Source organism: Pleurodeles waltl, chromosome 8 (assembly GCF_031143425.1).
Source record: "Pleurodeles waltl isolate 20211129_DDA chromosome 8, aPleWal1.hap1.20221129, whole genome shotgun sequence".
Lineage (NCBI taxonomy): Eukaryota > Metazoa > Chordata > Amphibia > Caudata > Salamandridae > Pleurodeles > Pleurodeles waltl.
In genome coordinates this window covers 311525774-311548981 of record NC_090447.1, presented here as the reverse complement: position 1 = coordinate 311548981, position 23208 = coordinate 311525774, and the positions used below count along the sequence as shown (strand labels likewise).

General features: G+C 43.1%; 1 protein-coding gene across 1 annotated transcript in view; it reads right to left on the bottom strand.

The window, feature by feature from the left end:
• The window catches only part of TMPRSS7 (transmembrane serine protease 7), a 694472-nt gene that overhangs the window by 554395 nt on the left and 116869 nt on the right, over positions 1-23208 (bottom strand). The window contains exon 8 of the mRNA XM_069203470.1: positions 14168-14298. Within this exon, the coding sequence (XP_069059571.1) occupies positions 14168-14298 (131 nt within the window). The remainder of the gene's footprint in view (positions 1-14167; positions 14299-23208) is intronic.

Here is a 23208-nt window from a genome sequence, read left to right as displayed (position 1 = left end):
TTCCAGATGGGCGGGGGGACACTGTGGTGGTGTGTGACTGGGCTTGGGTAACCCACTGTCCAGAGGTCACTGATGGGCCAGGTTGGTCATCCAGATCCAGGCGACCAGAATTGCTATCATCACTGTGGGCCTCTTCTGTGGGGGCACTGGATATTGCTGGCACCTCCTCTCCCCTGACATTGGCTGGGATACCTGTGGGGATGTAAATGCTGTGTTATTGTTTCTGTGTGTGACATATTGTGCATCTGTGGGTTGCTCTCTTTGGTTTCATTTGCCCTGGGAGCTTTCACTTGTGTTGGTACGTGGTGGGCTAGCTGATTCTCTCTAGTGTGCATGCTTTAGTGATATGTGTCCATGCAGGTCTGTGAGTGATGTCCATGCATTGGTAGAGCATGCAGTGCTTGGCATTGGAATGAGTGAGATGTGATGGTGGGGTGTGTGGGAAGTGGTGGAGTGATGGGAATGAGGGTGAGGGCGAGGGTGGGGGTATGTGATGGCATGCAGGTAGGGGGGTAGTAGTAGTATAGAGTTGACTTACCAGAGTCCAGTCCTCCTCCTACTCCGGCCAGGCCCTCAGGATGCATGATTGCCAAGACTTGCTCCTCCCATGTTGTTAGTTGTGGGGAAGTAGGTGGGGGTCCACCACCAGTCCTCTGTACAGCGAGTTGGTGTCTTGCTGCAATGGAACGTACCTACCCCGTAGGTCGTTCCACCTCTTCCTGATGTCATTCCTGGTTCTTGGGTGCTGTCCTCTGTCGTTGACCCTGTCCACGATCCTACGCCATAGCTCCATCTTCCTAGCAATGGATGTCTGCTGCAACTGTGCTCCAAATAGCTTTGGCTCTACCGTGATGATTTCCTCCACCATGACCCTTAGCTCCTCCTCTGAGAATCTGGGGTGTCTCTGTGGTGCCGTGGGTGTTGTGTGAGTTGTGTAGGTGAGGGTGTGTAAGGTGATGTGTTGGGGTATGTGATGTGGGGTGCATGGGTGGTGTATAGGTGTAGGTAGTGTGTGGCTCTGGTTGTGTCTGTGGTCATGGTGTCTGTCTCATGCCAATGGTTTGTAATGGTAAAGGGTTGTGGGTGTGTGTTTTATAGTGGTGTGAGTGGGTGGGTGTGGTGTGTGTATGGGTGTAATATGTGTGTTGTTTGATAGTCCTATGTGGTGTTGCTTTGTTTGAGTGTGTGTATTTTGAGCGCGGCGGTATGTACCACCAATGGTTTACCGCCATTGAATGTCCGCCGTGGTGATTCGTGGGTAATAATGTGGTGGCATTGTTCTGTTGGCATAACTGTGTGGGTTTTGATACTGCCAGTTTATCACTGACCTTTGGACTGGCGTATTTGTGTCTGTGGCTGAATAGTGACGGATTGGTGTGTGTGTGTCATAATATGGTGAACGGATATTTGTGGCGGTGGCTGTGTGTTGGCGGCAGTCAGCGTGACGGTAAGCGGGATTTACCACCTATGCCATAATGAGGGCCTTGGTGCCTGCAGCCTGTCTCTGGTCACATGACTAGGTGTAGTTGCCACATGGGCTTTGTGTATTCCTCCTAGACAGCATCACACAGTGGGAGCTTAGTGCAACTTAATGGATCATCACTGGCAGGATGGGAGTGAGGAGGTGGGTCCAGCCTCACTTACATCTGTCTCCACACTCAGGGCTTCATAGCCCCTGTAGTTAGTTTGGAGCCAGGGCATGGAAGGCAAGCCATATGTGGTCTTTAAAGGCATGCCTCTAGAAGCTTGTCCCCAATTCAAATGCACAACTGTGTATAATAGGTGAACCTCAGACACCACAACTTAAGTTCACTTCTAGACCTGTGGATACTGTGCAAGGAGGAAGGACTCATGTGCTTCTAAAAGAACTGCCCTCTGCTGGACTCCTGCTCTGAAGGACCTGCTGTCCTGATGTGCTGAACTGCCACCCTCTTACATGGGTAAAAAAGACTGGACCTGCATTTCCTGACCCCCAAAACATGGGGTGGCTCCAAGGGCTAGTTGACTGGCCTTCTGATCTGAAGTCCCAGGGACATAACAGGCTTCCATCAACCTTGCACCTGCATCTGGACACTGCCATTTGTGAGTCTACGCTGCCAAGTGGCATCACCCCAGCACTGGGTCCTCCGAACTGGGCCTAATGTGCTTGATAGTGGAACAGATGCATTGCCTCTGCTGAGATGCAGATCCCCAAGCAGACCCAACCCATCTACTCTACGGATCGGTGGATCCCTAAGCAGAACTGACACTGCTGCCTGGATTGGGCCCATTGTGAAGGCCCCCATTGCCTCCACAGTCCTTGGAACTGCATCACCCAGACTGTGTAGCACATCCACAGCCCAGGTCTCCGCATCCCTCACCAACGGCAGCCTCAACGACTACGCCAGTTTCTGCATCGCAGTCTTGCAGCTCCTAGGAATTGACACATCACCGGCTGTGTGCCACATCCCCGACACCGGACTTTGCCTCACAATCCCGTTAATGGGATTTTCACTGACAACACAACAGGACCGTGCACCACAGCCTTGCTGCATCCTTGATCTGATGCATCAATTTGGATACACGGTGCATCTTCGACACGGTTCCACACAACACTCCACAACCAGGATTTAAGGTACTTTGTTCAGGGGGCCTAACTGCATCCCTGTAGCCAGCCAATCCTCCATTGCAGTTATCCTGAACTTCTGACTTTGTCCCTGTCAGGCGGTCCCTGGTTTTTAATTTATGCTTTTAGGGGTATTCTACAGTTTATTCTTCAAAAAATTCATAACTCAGGTTCTACTGATTGGATTTTTGTCATTTTTGTCTTGTTTTATTTTATTTATTAAATTAAAATCTATTTTCTTATTTGGGTGAATTTTTGTGTGGATTTTCACTGTTTTACCATTTGAAGTGTTGCACAAATACTTTACACATTTCCTTCAAGTTAAGCCTCACTGCTTTGTTCCAAGCTACCAGATTAATATGAGGTTTGCTTTTGCCTTACCCTGACTAGAATTGTGGTTGTTGCTTGACCAGGGCTCATATCCTAGTCAAATAACAGCCCAGTTTGTCACACAGTCAGAAAAATATTCTTTTTAAATCACTTTCCATAAAGCATCAGCATTTTTATATCTCAAGCAATTTGTTTTGGCTGAGCTAGTTTTGCAAACAAAGGTCTTGGGTCAATCTTCCCTCACCAGCCCAGTTGCTGCTGTTGTAAGCACCAAAATATAGACATGCAAGATTAGGAGGGGGCATTTAGAAAACATTTTCAGCACTGAGAAGGAACCATCTCCTATTGCGAAAGAAAATCAAACCATGCCTGTTTCATGAGGTTGACTAATATTGCCCCCTGGTGATCCAGACACTCGAACTTTGCACCCCCTGCCTTTAGCACCAAGAGCCACTTTCAGATCATAGCTTTATATGTAGCTTGGTAGTTTCCCTTTAGACTTATTTTACTATGCTCTGCTAGCTGATATTTTTTATGTAACATACAAAGCCATGCTTTAAAAATAAGTGCATTACAGTCAGCCAGTGTGCATTGATCAGGATTACATCACAGCAACTACATGCCTCAAAGACATATCTTTATTTGTTCGAAGTACACACTGAACTTTGTATCCATGGAACCACATACTCAACAAAAAATGCATCACGGGTTGTCATAGGTGAGAAAGCTGCCCCTCATCCAATCAGGAAAGTGTTTCCAAATCTCTAGCTTTATCGCACTCATTAAGCAAGCAATTATATGTCTCAATTACCCAGTATTGTGTATAACATACACTAATCTGGTATTTGATAATAATATTATTATTCATCATCACCATATTACATCTTTAAACAATATACTTTTTTAAATAATATGCATAAAATTAAACTTAAACATTGTGCTGTTCAGTAGATGGCAAATTAAGGGGGTAGTTAGGAGTTTGGTGGACTGAAACATCTGTCCAAATTCCCAAGGAAGAGAGCTCTGCAGTGCTGGCAGTCTCCCCAGCAGCCCCATTACAACTTTCCCACTGGGCTGACCGGTGGAAACCAAGGTTTCTGCCTTGAGCCCAGTGGGAAAGGTGCAGCAGCATTGTCCCCAGGTCTTAATCGAGCTTGACGGAATGCTGCCGCAGGCAGGGTGCACCAGTACCCTTGAAATGCACACTGTCTGTATTTCAAGGGTAATGGGCAGGGGGCATGGGCAGATGAGGGGTCCTAATTTGGCCCTCTGCACTTGTTCTCCACCAGTCTTTTCATGGTGGTGGAACCGCCATATAAAGGCTGGTGGAAAACAAGATTGTAATCAACAGGGTTGCACTGAGATTAAAACCAGGACCGCTGTCAGCCCATCGGGTCTGCCCGCCTACCTTATTATGTTTCAGTCGGACCACCACAGCCACAGCGGGCCGACTGCCACGGCGAGTCTGGTGGTCCTAGGACATCCAGACTTGTAATTGGGCCCTAAGTCATTAAAGTCGTGCTATCACCTTCCACATGCTGAAAAAGTGCTTATCATTTTAAGCGTCCTATATTATTTCATGTTTCATCTGTATAGATTCTGCTGCAGTTATAGTAAGATGTCTACTTCAAACAAGGGACATACAAAATATTGCAGCCAAATGTATCTATTCAGTTCAGTGCACAAACTTTATTTGGTTAATTTAAGATAGCCTTAAAAGTACATAAAACATTTAAGACAAATCAAAAACAGGCATAAAAGCATAAATACATATTTTTAAAAATAGCCCATCATTACCATATAATTGATACAAAATTATAATACATGACACTTTTCTGCACTTTGATAGCCTTGAGAATATAAAATGCAATATTAAAACATACACATGGATCATTTAGTGCAAGTAGAAACTTCAAAGAAGCATTGTAAGTTCTAATATTCTCAGCAATAAGTATGGGTTTCAGATAAAAACATGTCATGCAAATAAAATTTCCAAAACAACATAAAGGATGTTGTGCTTTGTTTACGCAGACCAATACATGAGCATGGGATCGTATCTGGAGGTCAAGATTTCCTGTTGGGAAAAGTCACCAAGTGATGCACAATACCAAGTCTAAATCTTGTCAAAACAAAATGATGCTGCATATTGTTAACACAGGATAAGTAGCGTATGCAGCCCTTCTCATGAGAGAGAGACATGTAGAAGGCAACTGTCAGCTTCATCATATCAATACCCATTCGCTGTTCCATCATATGCTGCAGAAAAGTTTCTTTAATGGACTTCTGGGTAAGTGATAGCACTTGGGGGGGGGGGATCTGACCATACTGCTAAAAGAGGAGGTAATATAAACTAGCCAGGGAATACGTGAGAAGATATACAGTTTTAAACAATCTAGTATAATTGATTTAGTAAAGCTAGTTTCCTCTTTTGCCTGTATGAAAAACCATAATAACAAAGCTCTTGCCAAAAGCTCATCCTCCAAATACTGTAAGTCAACCTCCTGGTGTATTATCACAGTTGATGCTGAGCTAAGTAGGCAGTGTGAGCCTTTTAAAAAACTATTTTCTTTGACTTGTAGAGGTGTGCGAGTGGTATAACCTCGTAGACCAGCCCCTTAGGTGGCAGTAGCCACAACTCTAGCCTTGTATATTTCCACCATTTCTCTAATGGGTCTACTACCTATTTACTTGAAAACCTAAAAATCCCATGAGAATTTCTACCAATTTGGGCTTTAACAACTGAAATCTGAGGTGCCCAGGACCTGTCGCACATAAATGAAACCCCCAGATAACAAAATGAGTTTACATTAACAATTAGTGCATTATTGATTAAAAAAAAGTTCTACATTTGTTTTGCTTTCTGCCCACAAATCTTTGTAAAAGTTTTAGATTTGTTAATCACCATTCCCTTAGGAACATAAAACCCCCAAAGGCACTCATCAGCTTCTGTAAACTGACTGGAGTTCTAGGTAGCAAGACAACGTCATCTACGTGTAACAACACAAGTATAGGGCACCCTGCAGCACTAGGGGCATCTGCCTGCAAGCGTTGCAAGAAATTGTCCACCCGGTTGATAAATTACAAAAACAATAGAAGGGCTAGAACACAGCATTGTCGAATACCCCTCCCAACTTTAAAGGAGGGTGAACACTTGCCCAGGGGGCCAAAACAAACTCTGCAGAATACATTTTTGTATAAATGTTCCAGAAAACTAATATTTTCCATTGGGCACCAAGTGTAAGCAGCGAAGACCAAAGTATAGTATGGTCAACTAGGTCAAAGGCACTGCTTATATCTGCAAAAGATAGATACAGTGCACCTTGTGTGGCTCTAGTATATTTACCAATCAATAGATTCAAGTTGACACATTGCTCAATAATACCAAGGCCCTTTCTAAAGCCAATTGAGCCAGTGTTAAAATAGAGTAATCTTGAACCCACTCCTTCAACCTCATCTGTTAGACCTGACAGCCTTAGGGTGGTCACCCCCAACGTTTTGCCTGCCTCATCCACTTTTTTGATACTGTTTTTGCTCGTTTTAGGACTCTGCGCACTTTACCGCTGCTAACCAATGCTAAAGTCTTATGCTCTCTCCCTTAAAACATGGTAGCATTGGTTCATAACCTATTGGCATATTTGATATACTTGTAAGTCCCTAGTAAAGTGCACTACATGTGCAGAGGACCCATAGATTGAATGCTACTAGTGGGCCTGCAGCACTGGTTGTGCCACCCACATAAGTAACCCCTTAACCATGTCTCAGGCATGCCATTGCCAGGCCTCTATGTGCAGTTTCACTGCCGCTTCAGCTTGGCATTTAAAAGTACTTTCCAAGCTTTAAACTCCCCTTTTTCTTAACATAATTCACCCCTAATGTAGGCCATAGGTAGCCCATAGGGCAGGGTATTGTGTAGGCAAAAGGCAGGACATATACCTGTGTGTTTTATATGTCCTGGTAGTGGAAAACTCCTAAATTTGTTTTCCACTGCTGTGAGGCCTGCTTCTTTCATAGGATAACATTAGTGCTACCCTCATATACTGTTTGAGTGGTAGATTCTGATCAGAAAGGAGTAGACAGGTCATATTTAGTATGGCAAGAATGGTAATACAAAATCCTTCTGACTAGTGAGGTTGGATTTTATATTACTATCTTAGAAATGCCACTTTTAGAAAGTGAGCATTTCCCTGCACTTATAATCCTTCTGTGCCTTACAGCCTGTCTCCAATCCATGTTTGGGCTGGGCTGGTTGACAGCTCCCTTGTGCATTTCACCCAGACAACCACAAACACCGGATGCTCAGTCACACTTGCACACATCTGCATACTGAATGGGTCCTCCTGGGCTGGAAGGTAGGAGGGGCTTACACAAAGGACTGCCACATCTCCTACTGGGAACCTGTCAGATGGACCTGTACTGAAAGGGGACCTTGTGCACTTCAAAACCACTCTTTGAAGTCTCCTCCATTTTAAAGGAACTTTTGGGTGTATAAACTGGGTCCCTGACCCTACCAACTCAGACACTTCCTGGGACAGATACTCTGAACCGGAACCTGTAACCTGCCAAGAGGAGCTGCCTGGCTGTCCAAAGGACTCACCTGGACTGCTTTGCTGTAAAGGACTGCTGCCTTGCTTTTGCCCTGCTGCTTTGCTGGCCTCTGGCTCTGCTGATAAGTGCTCTCCAAAGGCTTGGATTGAGCTTGCCTCCTGTTTCCTGAAGTATCAAGGCCCAAAAAGCTTCTTCCCTTCTAAGGAACTCTTTGTGTGGCAAAAATTGACACACAGCATCCCGGAATCGCCGCTCAGGAATGACGCAGCCCGGCTCCCCGAGTGGAGATCGATGCAGCGCCAGCATTGCGACCAGAACTTCAACACAGAGCCCACCGGATCGACACATCGCCGAGCCGGAACGACACAGCCTGACTTCCTGCATGAGGAATCGACCCAGCGCCTGCCGTGTGACAGAAATTCCGCCGCATCGCCCACTCGATCGATGCAGCACCTGTGACTTCATCCAGCATGCCCAGGATTTCCACGCATCGTCCCTGCGTGTCACAAGACCAAGCATCGGGAAGGAGATTCAAGTCCTTGCTGCATGTAAAAGAATCAACAGATCGTCTGTGTTCGCCCAGAAAGCTGACGCACACTATTCGTTTTCCACGCATCTCCTCCTTTGCGGTCTCTGTACGTGTAATTTTGACGCATACCAGGTACTTTGTGCAAACATGCAACAATTGTTGCTTTTTAAAGACTTAAGGCTCTTCTTATCTTTGCAAAAGTGACATTTCAACTTGTACTTATCCAATCTTGATCGTTTTGACCTTAATTCATTTGGATAAATATCTTATATGTTTTCTAAACCTGTTTGGTGTATTTTTGTGGTGCTTTCACTGTATTATTGCATGATTTGTTGCACAAATACTTTACACTTTGCCTTTCAAGTTAAGCCTGACAGCTCAGTGCCAAAACTACCAGAGGGTGGGCACAGGATAATTTGGATTGTGTGTGACTTACGCTGACTAGGATTGTGGTCCCTACTTGGACAACAGTGTATACCTCTGCCAACTAGAAACCCAATTTCTAACAGATCCTACTCAACCTCTTCACAGAGTAGTCCAAAAGCAAAATTAGGCAGTAATTTTTAGGGTCAGATTTATCTCCTTTTTGATAAATAGGTACAATTCTAGGAGTACCCCAGGAAGGTGGGATCGCACAGGCACCCTATTTGGACCCTATTTAAACACCCTATTTGGAGTAGGTCCCCATAGTTTAGTTGCTGATTTAAATACATCTACCAGCACCCCACCTGGACCAGGGACCCTACCCCCAGCACTATCAAGCAAGGCTGAGGGGGCCTGTTCGATAGAGATAGCCAAGGGGAGGGGATTCCATTTAAACATCACCTCACAGACTTCTAATCCACAATCCCTATTACTCTGTTTAAAAATGTCAGAGAAATGGGCCTTCCATGCATTACAAGAGACAAAAGAATTGAGCTCAGGGATAGTATCACTTTTTTTAGGAATGGTGCATTAACTGTATCCAAAATAACCTGTTATCTTTGGTTTCAACAGCTATGGCCAATTTTGCCCATGCTTCCTCCTGAAGAACTTTCTTCCTTATTGTCAAGGACTCTCTATACTTCAAACAAAGGGACTTGATTATTATGGTATCCTGGGGCGTGCTAGTTAAGGCCTATCTCAAACCCCTGGCTAACCTGGGAATATGCCTTATCAAACCATCTTCTATTTTTTTTACCTGGTGGACTTCAATCGACGTGTCAGAAATGTCTCAATAGACCAAATAATGAGATCAAAGCTTTCCAGCAACATAATAAGAGTAATTTCGTCCTGTAGGCAGTAGCTCATTTCCAAGAGGTCCTTGGGAGCTATTTTTGTAGTATACTGTGTATTTCAATATCTGTCCACTCAATTTCCACACCATTAGGGCCTAGCGGGAACAGTATTATTAATTGTAGAAAATACCTCACGTTTCTTACCTCAAAAAGAAAACAGGAGTACAATAGGGTCATGGTCACTTAATAGGACTTAACAATATTAGGGGTACCACATATAACACTTGCAGAGGTAGATACCAACACCAGAAGATGCATTTCTCCCTGTAACAGTTGGAATCTGCTCCCAACCGGCATCACATTCAAACTTTAGCAACAGTAGGTCATATTTTAAAATAAGGAGATCAGTGTGTCCCCATATTCATTATGTCTAAAGTGTACATGGCCCACCTCATCCTGATTAGAATATCCACAAACAAGTGTTGCCAAGAAAGGGCAAGTCTGGATATTGAAATCGCCTGCCAATAATAATACAAAATTACTGTGGATAGTATGTAAGGACATTTCTAGATCATGGTTATGGGCATTAGCTACTCTGCTAGTGTAGCATCAAACACATTATTCTTAAAGTTAACCAACAACAGGGCACTCCCCCTTTAATAGTAAACCACAACAATTGTGAATGAGGGCCCATGGATGAAGACTTTTTTAAACATTTATAGGGAGTTTATTAGAAATTAGAATCTCGAGCCCACCCTTGGCCATCCCAACTTGAGAAGGAGTAGCACTAAGGAAGTAAGATGAAAACCCTTGCACATGTATCGGTTTCACAGAACAAGTTTCATGGATACAGATGATATCAAAACCAGATAGGGTGTTGAACCAATCAACAGACCCTAACTTGTTCATTAACCCACCCACATTCTAGGTTGCAAATTTACAACACCCCTCCAGAATCTGGTTAGTATCACTCAAACTAAACTAATTATTATGCAGGCAGGTAGTACTAGGATTCTCCGCAATATTATTGACATTAAGAAAATTGTTACTGATATTAGGGCCTTTTACCAGCCCAGTGGTACCCAAAGAGTCAGCAGAAAACAACCTATCAGAAGTAGCCATCGTGTTACCCCCAACTTTTTCAGCACCACCTCTCAAGTTATTGTGCTTGCATTGTCTTGGCCTGTCATTATCATGTAGAGAGCTCAGAACCTGGTACCTATTAGACATGACCAATGGAGGGTAAGCAGGGCGGCTAGGCCCAGGCAATCTATGCAAATTTGATGTAGCACCCTATAATTGTACAGGAGTCTGTAGATGATGGTAAAAGAAGCCCGAAGGGAGGAGAGTCATAGCCTGAACAAACAGAGAAGGTGGCACTGCCCTTGCAAGGAGTTCCCCAACAAAGCTAGGGCATTGAATGTGAATAACTATACAATCCCCCTTTAGACGTTTCATTAAAGGCCCACCCCACCCCACTCTCCTTGTTAACAAACATTGAGGTGCTCTATCAGATGGAAATATACAATCTGAACACAGCCAATGCACTACTTTATTCTTCAAAGATTCAGGAGTTTCGTTTTGACCTGGTTTCAGAGGGGGAACATTAACCAGGACACCTACATACGAGCAGCAAGCTGGACTGTGACAGGATCACATGGAGGCATTCGGACATAGATCGAGCGTGATTCACTAAAAAACACTGGGCTGAATGCAAAAGATAGGCAGTGAATTCGAACAGGTAGAGGCCATAGCAACTAACTGTGAAGGATGCCTATGGTCTACCTCCCATACTTGCCCTTCCGCAGGGCCCTCAAGAGTCTGCCCTGTGGTGCATCCAATTGGCAGCCTGGGTCTAGAATAGTAGTAGGATTATCGTGCCCATGATTTAATAAAGGGGTCCCTGCAGCACTAGCATTTTCCAAATTCACGTTAGTCATTTTCTGGCAGAATGATATAACTTTCTCAATTTCACCAATCTTTCTCTAAGCAGTAGAAACAAACCTTTAATAGTGGCTAATAATTTGCTCTAAAATGGACTCCCGTGAAATTCAACCAAGGGGTAAGAGTAGTTAGTAGCCCCTGAACAGACCAAAGTGGAGGAAACGGGGGGACCCGAGTTAATGGCTACAACCTTTCTGCATTTCCTCTTCTGTTAGGCTGCAGGGGAATGAGTTACAGAAATGGTAGTCACAGTTTCAGATGGTTGATAGATATTAGGAGCATCCAATGTCTCATTAGAAGTAGTGCTATTCCTTCCCACTGGCTCACACTCCTTATCCTTGTCTGTGCCAGGATCTTTTTCCTCTGTAGGTACCACAGTTTCACAAGGCTCATCCATACCCAAGGTTAAACGACGTGCAGAAAAGTTTATTTCCTTGGAGATGACACCCACAGCCCGGGCTAAGGAGTCAATGGTTGTACTGTTTGTGTCAACTACTGCCTTAGCACTTTTAGTCTTGTGCTTACCCATACTGTCGAATAGAACCAAAACACAGCCTTGGAGTACAAAGGTAAGAGTCCGTAGCACAACAAAACACCTTCAGAGTAACCACAGTACTGTAGCAAGACTAAATATACAGTTAATCTAGGCGGACATATTTAGGCTCACTTACTTCAATAACCAATGTAAAATTTGGCCTGATACAAAGCGAGCCAAACATTGTCAAAATACCCATGGCTGGTAACTGGCAGCTAAACCAGAGAGAATGAAGATCAAAAGAGCAGGCCCAGCCCAGCGTCGCCTGGCAGCGGATTAGTGCAGATGGGCCCACTCTTCCCCTGTCTTCACCTGGTCATGATCCTGGATCCATCCCACACTGTGGGAGACCCAGCCTGGCTTTATGCGCCTCTGGGCACAGTGATGTCACAAGCATCTGCTGCGGTTTCCCCCGGTTGCTGTAGATACCTCCACTCTCCTCAGCTAGTGCATCCCATGCAGCAGGCGACCCAGCCTGCCTCTGTGCGCCTCCAAGCGCAGTGATGTCATCAGCGGCCAGGGCTAAAAAAAATCATAAATATTTTCCTAGACCTGCAGGTCGAGCAACTTAAATAATCTACTTGACCTAACTGTAATGTACTTGACCTGTAAATGGGTGTCTAATTGTGTGATCCTAGGCAAATGGTTTACAGAGTCGCCTTTTTCTTAATTCTCACATATGATTGCACCTTCAAATATGTAAGCTCAGCATTTCTGCAGTACAAAAAATCCTCTTTTGTTTGATTAAGTAAAGTTTGCTGCATGCATCACAAGAATGTAGCCTACATCACCATGACATCTAGCCCACATAACCTAGGACTTCTTTTAGTTTACTAATAACATTGCCATCAGGGCAGGAGTGTTCCTCAGTTTGTTTAAACACTCAAATGTAATAAATACATTACTAAACCATGATGTGGTAACATATTGTCATCTACACACAGTAACTTTCCAAGAAATGTCCAAGAATCTCTCCACTAACTTGCAGCTTTACTGATAAAACTATATAGTGTGTGAACAATCTGTGAAAACTGTTTCAGAAAACATATCCTTTGCACATCAACATGTAAAGTATTCTGATTTGTTTGAATCCTAATAAAATATTTTTTCATCACACAGAAATATAAAAAAGGGCTTTCACAACTACTGAAATATATTTGAAATGTTTGCACAGTTGACTTAGTCATTTAAATGTTGTGTGCTAGGAAAAACCTGACACCCTATATCCTTTTATTTTACATTCCAAGCAGCAGGTCACACAGTTCACCTTACAAAGTCCTGGATCTCTGCAAAATTAATGGTAAGAAAAGCTGACTTTTGACCTCTGTCTGTGAACACAGAGCAAATTAGAACAAGATTTAAAGGCCTCTTTTATTGCCCCTCCACTTTTCAACTAAACATAACACCTGTTCAGCGTGAATTCGCCAGAAGGGACGAGTAAGTATTAAAAATAGCTTGATCTGATCAAATAAGACTTGCCAATGCCAGTGGTCAAAGGGTTTTTTCGAGCCCTGAGTGGCACTTGCTGCGGTTTCCCACTGGTTGTTGTAGGCTCCTCCCCTCTTCTCAGCTAGTGCATCCTGTGCTGCAGGACACCCAGCCTGGCTCGGAGCACCTCTGGGCGCTGTGATGTCATCACTGGCATCTGTTGTGGTTTCGCGCTGGTTGCTGTATGCACCTCCCCTCTCCTCAGCTAGCACATCCCTACTCAATTCATCAGATGCTCTGTCAACTAATGAAGAAAGTCTGACAGCCATAACATTTTCATGTTAGCTGAGTGTGTCTTATCGTATTTTTAGGCTTATAAAACATCAAACAAAGGTTTTCCGCATTAAACTTCATCTAAAGCTTGGTAGAGGTGGACCTCACTTGTATGGATCGTCCTGCTAAACCTGGGGTTCTACCACCTCATTTAGAGGTAGGGAAATCTTAAGGTGCTCGATCGCAGAGGGTCCAGTGGCTCTGCCATAAGAAACCTATGAGTGGCAGCCCATCAGCCACATATCCTTATCATTTCCATGAATTCATGGTAGTCCCTTGTAGAAAAGAATATCGATGACCTCCACATGCAGGAATTAAACTCAGGCCCATTCAACTCAGGCCCATTAAATTATTTTCTGCAGACAGGACCCCCTTCATTAGTGGTGTGTTTATTACAGAACACCGTTAATGACGGGTGTGTTGCCATAATACGACAGCCCATCTGGTCTTGCACTTTTACAAAAGTGCTCTACTTTTTTAAACATTCACTGTCCAAGTGGATGTGTAGGGCAGTAAATACAGCAGGTGGCCTGCCACAAGGCAGGTGAAGGTGGAACCTCGGCCACCCTGGACGAATGACAAAACATCTGTCAGAGTCTAAATGGTCCCTCCCCTACGTTTACCACACAAACATGGAAAATAGGTACCACCCTTTCAAAAGAATTGCATTTATTATCAATCGGAATTATTCTAAAGCTTACTTTCTTGTGGAATCGCTTCAAAATATCCCTGTAGTCTTCTTATTTTGCTTGCATGTGTTGATGTGAATGTTGCAAGCATAATATTGTTTGTAGAAACAATTGATATGAATGACTCAGACGGTTCACATATTCTGAAAAAGAAACAAGGATGTGTGTGAGTAGTATCGTATACATTTTTCACATGCCAGCTCAAGAATTGCACGCATTAATCAAGCCCTGATGCACTGACATAATGAGGGCAAATGTGTAGCTTAACTGCAAATTATAACTAAAATAAACGGTGACGGGTGTTGCCAATCTCTAAAGTGGAATATCGTAGATTCCCAAATGAATTTGTTTTCACATGCGCAGACCCATGCCTTCTCAAAGATCAGAATGGAGTATATATATTAAATAATAATGTAGATCTATCTATTTTCCCAGAAGTTTTCACTCTTCAACTGTTTACAACAGTACTCTATACGTTTTACGTAGGTTCCTAATTTGTATTCTTCTTTGTATGTTGCATGTGCACCTAATTTGCCTGATATGTCAGCGTGAAAGTTAATTTCATGATGTTACATTTCTTGGATAAAGAATTATAGCACTCAGGACAATATTTACTAGAAAATGACACACCATGGTGCCGCAGGCCGGCTTGCTGCGTCGCACTGTGCCATTAGGAAAGTGCCGGGATGCATTTTATTTACAGCAATATGATGCATTCATGTGCTTTCTTTTATTATGGTGCACAATTGGCATCCTAGCACCAACGCAGGCACCCTGGCACCATGGTCCGCCATGGTGCAAGGGTGCCTGAGTTGCAGGGATGATTGTTTATATGCAGGAAGGGACACCTTCCTGCACATAAACAATCATTAATGATGCGTTCCTCCTTCTATGAGTGCTGCAGAATGCAGCACACATAGAGAGCACAAAGTTTATTTTAGTTTTGAGGATTTGTAGAGCGCATGGCTACCCGAAGGCCTCCCAGCACTGAGCGAGGAGACAAACACATTTCTCCTTTTTGCACCACTTTTATGCCACACCTGGAGTGACAATGGGATTCTGACGCATTGCCAGGTTTATGGATCCTTGTAAATCTGGGAATGCATCAGATTCCATGGGTGTTTCATGGGAACACCCAAAGCAACACCCATGGAACGCCCCTTTCATGTAGAGTTATGCGTGAAAGGGGGCCATATTTACAAGGCCACAATAGGCCACACAAGGTAGCTTTATGTGACCTTGTAAATATATTTGGGCACACTGCTCCACCAGAGCGTCAGAAAAGTGACACTCTGATGGTATTATTGTGCCACAGGGGCATTGTAAATATGCCCCTCAATTTGACAGACAACACGTTTTACCCTCTAATGGCCAATGAAAGTACAGCTTTCTCAATTCTGTAGACAGATGTACAAAATAACACAATTTCTTTATATAGTCTTTGCTATAAAACCCATTGAAATCAAATTTATGTGTGGCCCTGCAAATGGTGCATCACAACAAATGTGCTTTCATTTGTGTTGGATGTAGTGTTGTCCTAAAACATAAGCGCATTACTAGAAAAAGAACTGTAGCTGGGAGGTGAGGTAAGTGAGAGGTATAAAAGTACAATGTCACACAAGACCAGTTAGGGCATATATGTTTAGGGGTGCATATCAATAGCCTTGTAGGATCAAAATAATTGGTTATTATTATGAACTGCTACCTTATGTTAGTGGAGACCAATATCGTCAAAAGGAGTCCAGATAAATGGATGGAGAGCAATGGCAACACTGAAAAAAACAGCCCTCAGATTCTAACAAACAAATCAAATTGAACCAAACACGAAGCTCTCACTGAGCACATTGAAAACAGCACCAACAGCACCATGGGAGTATTCAGCATTGTGAAGTATTTCTCTACTCCCGCACTTATCTCTACTAGCATCATCTCCTCACACAACATCTGCACCTAGCACTTTTTAAGCAAGAACATTGGGTCCAAACCAGATATATCCACTCTAGCCACCCTCCTACCCTTTGAGACAATGCCCTGAATCCCACAATGGCCACTTGGCACATCACCACCCTTCAGGAAACCACAATAATCATGCAATCCAAACATTCTAGAACATCTTTGAAATCTTGCCCCAACCATATCTTTACCAACGGACTGCAATCTGTCAGCTCTAATTCCAATACTGACTAACACCATTGGCGCAGCAATCGTCCTTGTACCTGGAAGTGCGCCGTTATACTTCCTCTCCTTAGAAAACCCTCAGCAGACCCAAAGAGGCTGGAAAAATACTGCTTGATTTTCTTCCTACCTAATCCAGCAAAAGTCATGGAGAAATTTATCAAAAGGTGACTAGCCACTAGCCTCAAAAACAACCACCTCCTCAATACCACTCAATCTGGATTCAGACCAACCATAGCACATAAGCCACCCTCATGACTGCCACAGACATCTGAGTGATCACAGTCAGAGAAGACACCACAGCCCTCATCCCACTTGACCTATCTGTTACCGTCTCCTACACCATCCTCATTTACTGCCTCCACGAAACAGGCACAAAACGATCCATGCACTGCTGGATTTGCTCCTTCCTTATAGACTGTACCCAGACAGACAGCCTGGCTCCCTACACCTCAGCCACCACCAACATCATCTGATGAGTACCCAAGGATCATCTCTCAGCACCACGCTTTTCAAAGACTACATTGTCTTGCTTGCAAACATTATCCAAAATCATGGAATCAACATAATTTCATTTGCTGAAGACACCCAACTCATTCCTTTCTCTGGCGAAACACTGAACACCCAGACAAACTTCACCCCTCCTTCATGTTCAAAGTTACTAGATGATGAAAATCAGGTGATTAAAACTCAACACAGAGAAAGCAGAAGTGGTTCTCTTCAGCAGAGACACCTTGTTACTGAACTCCAGCAGGTGGCCTGCAGATCTAAAACCCACACCTGCCTTGCAACCTAATTCAAAAACCTCTGAGCCATGCAATCTACAAATGTACATAAAATAACATAACATAGCACAGCACAACACAACATAACATAACAAATGAAGAAAAGTAATTGGAATGACTTATTGCCCCAGGGAGCTGTCTGAACGCAAGGTATAAAGAAGGCTGTTTGTTTGTTATGAACTGAATAGTTGTGCACTTAATTAGCTCTGGGTGTGATGTAATTCACTAAAATAATTTTTTAATGGGGCGAAGGACCATAAAGAGCTGGTCGACTACCAGAAGGGGTGAAACTGGATCAGGATCACATCTGGGATAGAGTCTGGATGATGTCTGAGTACAGCAGTCTCTTCAGAAATTCCTTTGCATTGTGTCTGTACAGTCACTGCAAAGAGATGCGCTATTAGACCTGGTCCTGTTTGCAAGGTCAAAACAAACTTTTTGCTGTCACTCCCTTCATTTGCTGAGCCCGTTTTAGTTGGGTTTGAGGACTCTGTGCACTTTACCACTGCTAATCTGTGCTAAAGTGCTTGTGATCTCTCTCTAAACTTAGTGAAATAGCATATATCTGATTGTTACATTTAATTTTTCTGTAAGTCCGTAGTAAATAGTACTACATGTACCCAGAGCCTGTAAATGAATGCTAGTAGTTGGCCACAGCATTCCTTGCGCCACCCACTAAAGTAGCCCTTTAAAACACGGCTCCGGTCTGCCACTGCAACCTGTAGTGTAATTTTGAACTGCCATTTGGACCAGGCAAAATATACATTTTGCCAGGCCTAATCCTTGCTTTTTAATACTTAATGTCACCCCTAAGGTAGACCCTAAAGGCTAATATTTAAAAAGGAGCACATGTGGTTTAGCTTTAAGATGTCCTAGCAGTGAAAATCTCCCAAACTAATTTTTCACTGCTGCAAGGCCTATTACTCCCATTTAATTGAGTAAAACGGGCTTTTCATATTACACTTAATAAGTGATACCTTAGTATTAGGGGTAGGTAGAGATATGCTGTTTATACTCAAATTGTAATTGAAACCCCTCCATTCATGGCGGAGTTGGATGTTAGGCTACAATTCTGAACCTTCTACTATTAGGAAGTTGACATGTACTTGTCCTAACCATTTCTGCCTTCTGTCAGTGTCCTGGGTCACATGACAGTGAATGGCTCTGCTGTCCTCACAGTCAGTGACACAGAGGGGTCAAGATGTGGGAAGGATGGGCCATCCTGCAAGGGTGCCTGAAGGAAGCTGCACCCTGCCATACTTGCTGTTCAAAGGCTTGCCACCAGCACACACAAGAAACACCAACACTAGCATATGTTCACCCCAGATGTTTTAGAGCATTGACAGAGGAAGGGAAGAACTTTCCAGAACCAGATGTAGGGCTAGGACCAGGTGTCCCAGGGGTGTCCTCCCAAATACAAAGGTTGGCACCAGGTATAAATATTAGCCCTCCAAAGCCTCTCTTCAGAACACTCCTGGACCTGTGGAAGTTACAGAAGAAGGACTGACTATGGCTAAAGGACTGACCTGCTGCTTGAGGACTACCTTGCTGTCTGGGAAGAAACACTGGACCTGTCTATCTTCATCCCAGGCTACCAAGAGTAACTCCAGGAATCAGTTGAGTGACCTCCATTGTAAGACTCAGGGTCACACCAAGCTTTAGAGTTCTCCCTTCAACTGCCTACCTGATCTGCTGCACTTCACCTGCCTGGGCCTACAACTTGACTGGCCTGAGCCCTGTTGGTCTCTGTTGGAGTGAGTCCCTAATCCTCAAAAGGAGCCTCTCTAAGTCCTGGACCTTTGGTATTAGAGGATATTTCTCTGCAAGACAAATGTGATAATCCTCGCATCTGGGTTCCTCACGGCCGCAAATGGGCCAGTTCATGCCTAGACTCTGCCTTCTGCAATGGCCATCAAAGTGAAGCTCTAGTGAGACTGACTATTCATACTACAGCAACATCAAGCAAAGGCCCTCAATGAAAGAGCTACACTTCACTTTACTGCAATGGCAACCTGTGGTGAGTACCAGCGTGAAGCTACAGCAATGACCATTTGCAATGTCCAACCAGCTCTTCGCACTATGGCAATGACAGCCTGAGAAGCCTGGCCTTCTCTTCGCAGTATAGCAACAACCATCTGCAACGCTCTACCTGCTCCTGGCAGTCTCCTCCACCAGGAATGGAACTCTTTGCACCAGACACAGAAGGTAACTCTTCAGCAGGATTAACCTGGTCCCTGTATCCAACCTGTGCTTCATGACGGTCGACCTGAACTTGTGAATTGTCCCTGGTCTAGCAAAACCACATGGCTGTAAGTGGTGGCTTATGCTTTTAGGCACTTCTTCAACGTAAGTCTTTCATTTTGCATATCTCTGGTTATATTGCTCGAATAATTGGATTTTTGTTGTTCTGGTATCATTTTTTACTCTATTTTTCTACATTGGTTTGGGATTTTTCTTGTGTTGTGTTTTCCTTGATTAAGCATAGGTTAATTTAGTGACAAGGATTGTAGTTGTTGCCTGTGTGGGGCTTCCACCACCCTCAATCAATAACCCAATTTCTTAAACTTGCTGTTTCAAATGGCCTGATTATAAGGATCATGTTATCTAGCAGAGTCATGTCATTACATCAGGACATCATGGCAGTTGTTTAATGTTAAAGAAAATCAGTATTGGAGAGGCAATGTGTGTTCTTTGTTTCTGAGCACTTTTTCCTGCATCATGCTGATTGTATATAAAAAAGTTGTGGTGGCAAAGATTATTTTACAGAAGTGTTTCCTATTTGTGAGGGTTAGTGTTGCAAAACTAGCTAGATAATTCCATATTATATTAGCATGCAATGCAAGACTATTCCTTTCAAAGTTTAATGAATCTATGATGTTCAGATCACCATGTCATTGCATGCTATTTGGCTTACATTAAAGCAGCATTTATTTTTCTGGTTATATTGATTGGTAGACTCATTTGTCCTCATGCATTTGTATATTATTTACATGTTTACGTTTGACATCTCATTGCATAGTATGGATACACTTTTGACTTTTATTTTAAAAACACAGATTTTGACTTTTGTACACTTTCAAACTCCAACTCTTCTGTACAAAAAATTGTATTTTACTTTTACATACTGGCATGCTATTTGTGCAGGTCCATCTACAGGGGCATGAAAGACGTGTTTTTATTTTGGTACTGTTTTTCATTGGTACGGTTTCTAATAAATTCTAAGGCGTTTAAATATTGCTAGTTTGGTGACCAGTTATATGTACTCTTTTTGCATTAATATGCATAATTGATTAATTTTCAATTGCTTTTTCATATCGTAGCAAGCAAATTGATGTACAAAGAATATTGGGTTTACATGTGAGACACATATCTTTGCCATCTATTTTAGACAAATGTTCTGATTTAGAGTTTGGCCGAGGGGTTACTTTGTCACAGCAGTGAGGGATATCCCGCCCACCGTAATATAAATTCCATAGGATATAATGGGATTTGTATTTTGGCTGACGGGATGTCTGTCACTGTTGTGACAGAGTAACCCCTCCACAAACTCTAAATCAGACACAAAGTCTTATACGTATACCGAAACCTAGTGTCACATTATTCTACACATGTGCTCTCACCTGCCTATACTGAAATGTCGACAACATCTGTACAATGGTACTATTTCTGTCGTGGCATAAGGGTATTCACTGATAGCTGTTGTATTATTCTTGAGGGTTCTATATCAAATGGGTAAGGCTTAAATTATTAAAGCCAAGTTCTAAGGAGGAGCTGAAGGGATAAGTAAAAAATAGATAAGGAAAACAGAGAAAGAAAATGTCTGGCTGTGTTTCACTAGTTGACCAGGGCACGGTATACATTGGGCACACTGCCCCTGTTTGCCCATGGCACTCTTTAAAGCATGTGCACTAGACGCAAAGAGGAACAGTGTGCCCCATTACAATAAATGTGCTGCCCCTCTGGGCACAGCGCAGTCAGTGAAATATGCAGTGGCTGCTTCATAGCAGCTCTGTGTTTGCCTGTGCGGGGGGCAAACTGCCAGCACTTTAAAGAGGGCTTAGAGATCCCCCTGCTGGCGAATGCAGTGAATGACTGCACACACCTGCAGAGGAACTTCTGCTGGGTCCATGGGAGCTCCCTTTCACTCCTTGCGGGGGTTCACATCAGGGGTGGGCACACAGGCAAAGTTAATTTTTCAATTTCATGGGGGCCACAATTCCAAGCAAATTAAGGCATGCCCTCTCCGGATATCGCTGGTGCTAGATATGCACAAGCTTTTTTGGCCCCTAATACCATAGTGGCCTGGTGGTGCAAACAGAAGTCACTCACGCCTTTTGCGCCCTCAGCCACTATGTATAATTATGGCCCCAGATGTTAATTTCGCCATCAAACAGATGTTGTGCTGTAGTTTCTGATGAATAACTATTGTTTCGAGTTTTACACAACACTTTATAAACCTCTGATCTCTAGTAATTTATTAATTTGTTCTTTGTTTTTGTTTTTTTCGAAAATGGCAATGTTTTTGGAAAGTGTCTAACTTCTTTTAAACACATGACTGGTGTCCTCTCAGAAGACCTTTGACTGGCTCCAGAAACACAAGAGCATTGTCTCCATTTGCATTGTCTTGCATGTCATTTCACTAAAAAAAACTACAATTTCTGGTAAAACTGAACATTTTACTGAGCAGTAAAAATGAGAATTTAGCGGTAAATCTTGTGCGTTACTGCAACATTTACGAACTTATCTTCCATTCACGATGTGCTTGTTACACCCCTTTAAGAACAAATAATCACTAAAGGTTCTACTACATGGGAAAATGTGCGAACACTCTATCCAGTTCTTCATTTTAAAGTAACCTAGAGTAGTTGTTTAGATGCACATTTTGGTTTGCTACACATTCATATAGTCTTCAAGGGCCTGATTAGGAGTTGTTCGTTAAATTCTGTACTGCGGGTGAATCCGTGTTTATGCACCGGTAAGAATTACACGTTGTTAAGTATTTAACACATGCGATAACTATCGTATGCGTTAAATAACTCAATTATCATTAAATGTAGGCAGGTCAAACCATATCATGTGGATTTTGGTGAGTTTAACACTAATATCCGCATGTTATTCCTGAACAACATGCAATAAGTGGTATTTATCACACCTGATAAATAACGTACCCCATGTTATCGCTTTTATCATATGCAATAAATACCACCTATACTCATAATCGGGGCCTAAGAAGTGAGACTGAATATATACTCACATGTGCAAACAGATTTCATATTTGTAAGCACATGTGCATGTGCAAACAGCACAATGGCCATGTTAACTTATGCAAACCGATCAGGCCATACAAATTACAAAAATGTACGCTGTAGATCAATTGTAATATGTTATGTTGTCATTATTTGACATGGTGATAATGTTATTCTTTTACATTTGTCCTACAGGCACAACGTAGCAGATGTAAAGAGGAAAGCTACATTTGCTGGAGGTGGGCATGAAGTTCTGGTAGATAAAATCATACCTACTGACATCCAACTATTTTGAACCCATGTGGATATCGGACACCAATAAACAGTGCTTAAAAAGTTAATGAATAAGTGCCAGGCCCAAAGCTGTGCTTAGGAGCCCAGAACTGTTTTTAAATGCAGTGGTGAATGCCAAGGCTGTGTTCTCTTGATTCCACCTCACACCTCTTCAAAGCATCCCTACACACTTCCTGCTCCTTTATCTCATTCTTGCATGTTCCAGCATTTTCAGTTTGTCACGTTTTTTCCTTTTCCCCTCCTTGTTCTTTTTTCTTGTTCGTTTTTCCTTCACTGGCTCTGGGCTAAAGTCTGATGAATACAAATAAGTACCAATCCGAAAACATAAGTGCCAATGGGCCCACCCAGCATCCACTGGCAATTACAATCAAGAATAATATCTGGCTACAATCGTAGAACAAGTAAATCCTGTTGCTCCTGTGAGAAAGAATGAGAACGAGTATATGGAGCAAGGAGAAACATACAAAGAAATGTTATGACCTAGAAGGAAGAATTCAAAATAAGACAGTAAAAGCAAAACTACATAGTACAATAACAGGCGATGACCCCCCCG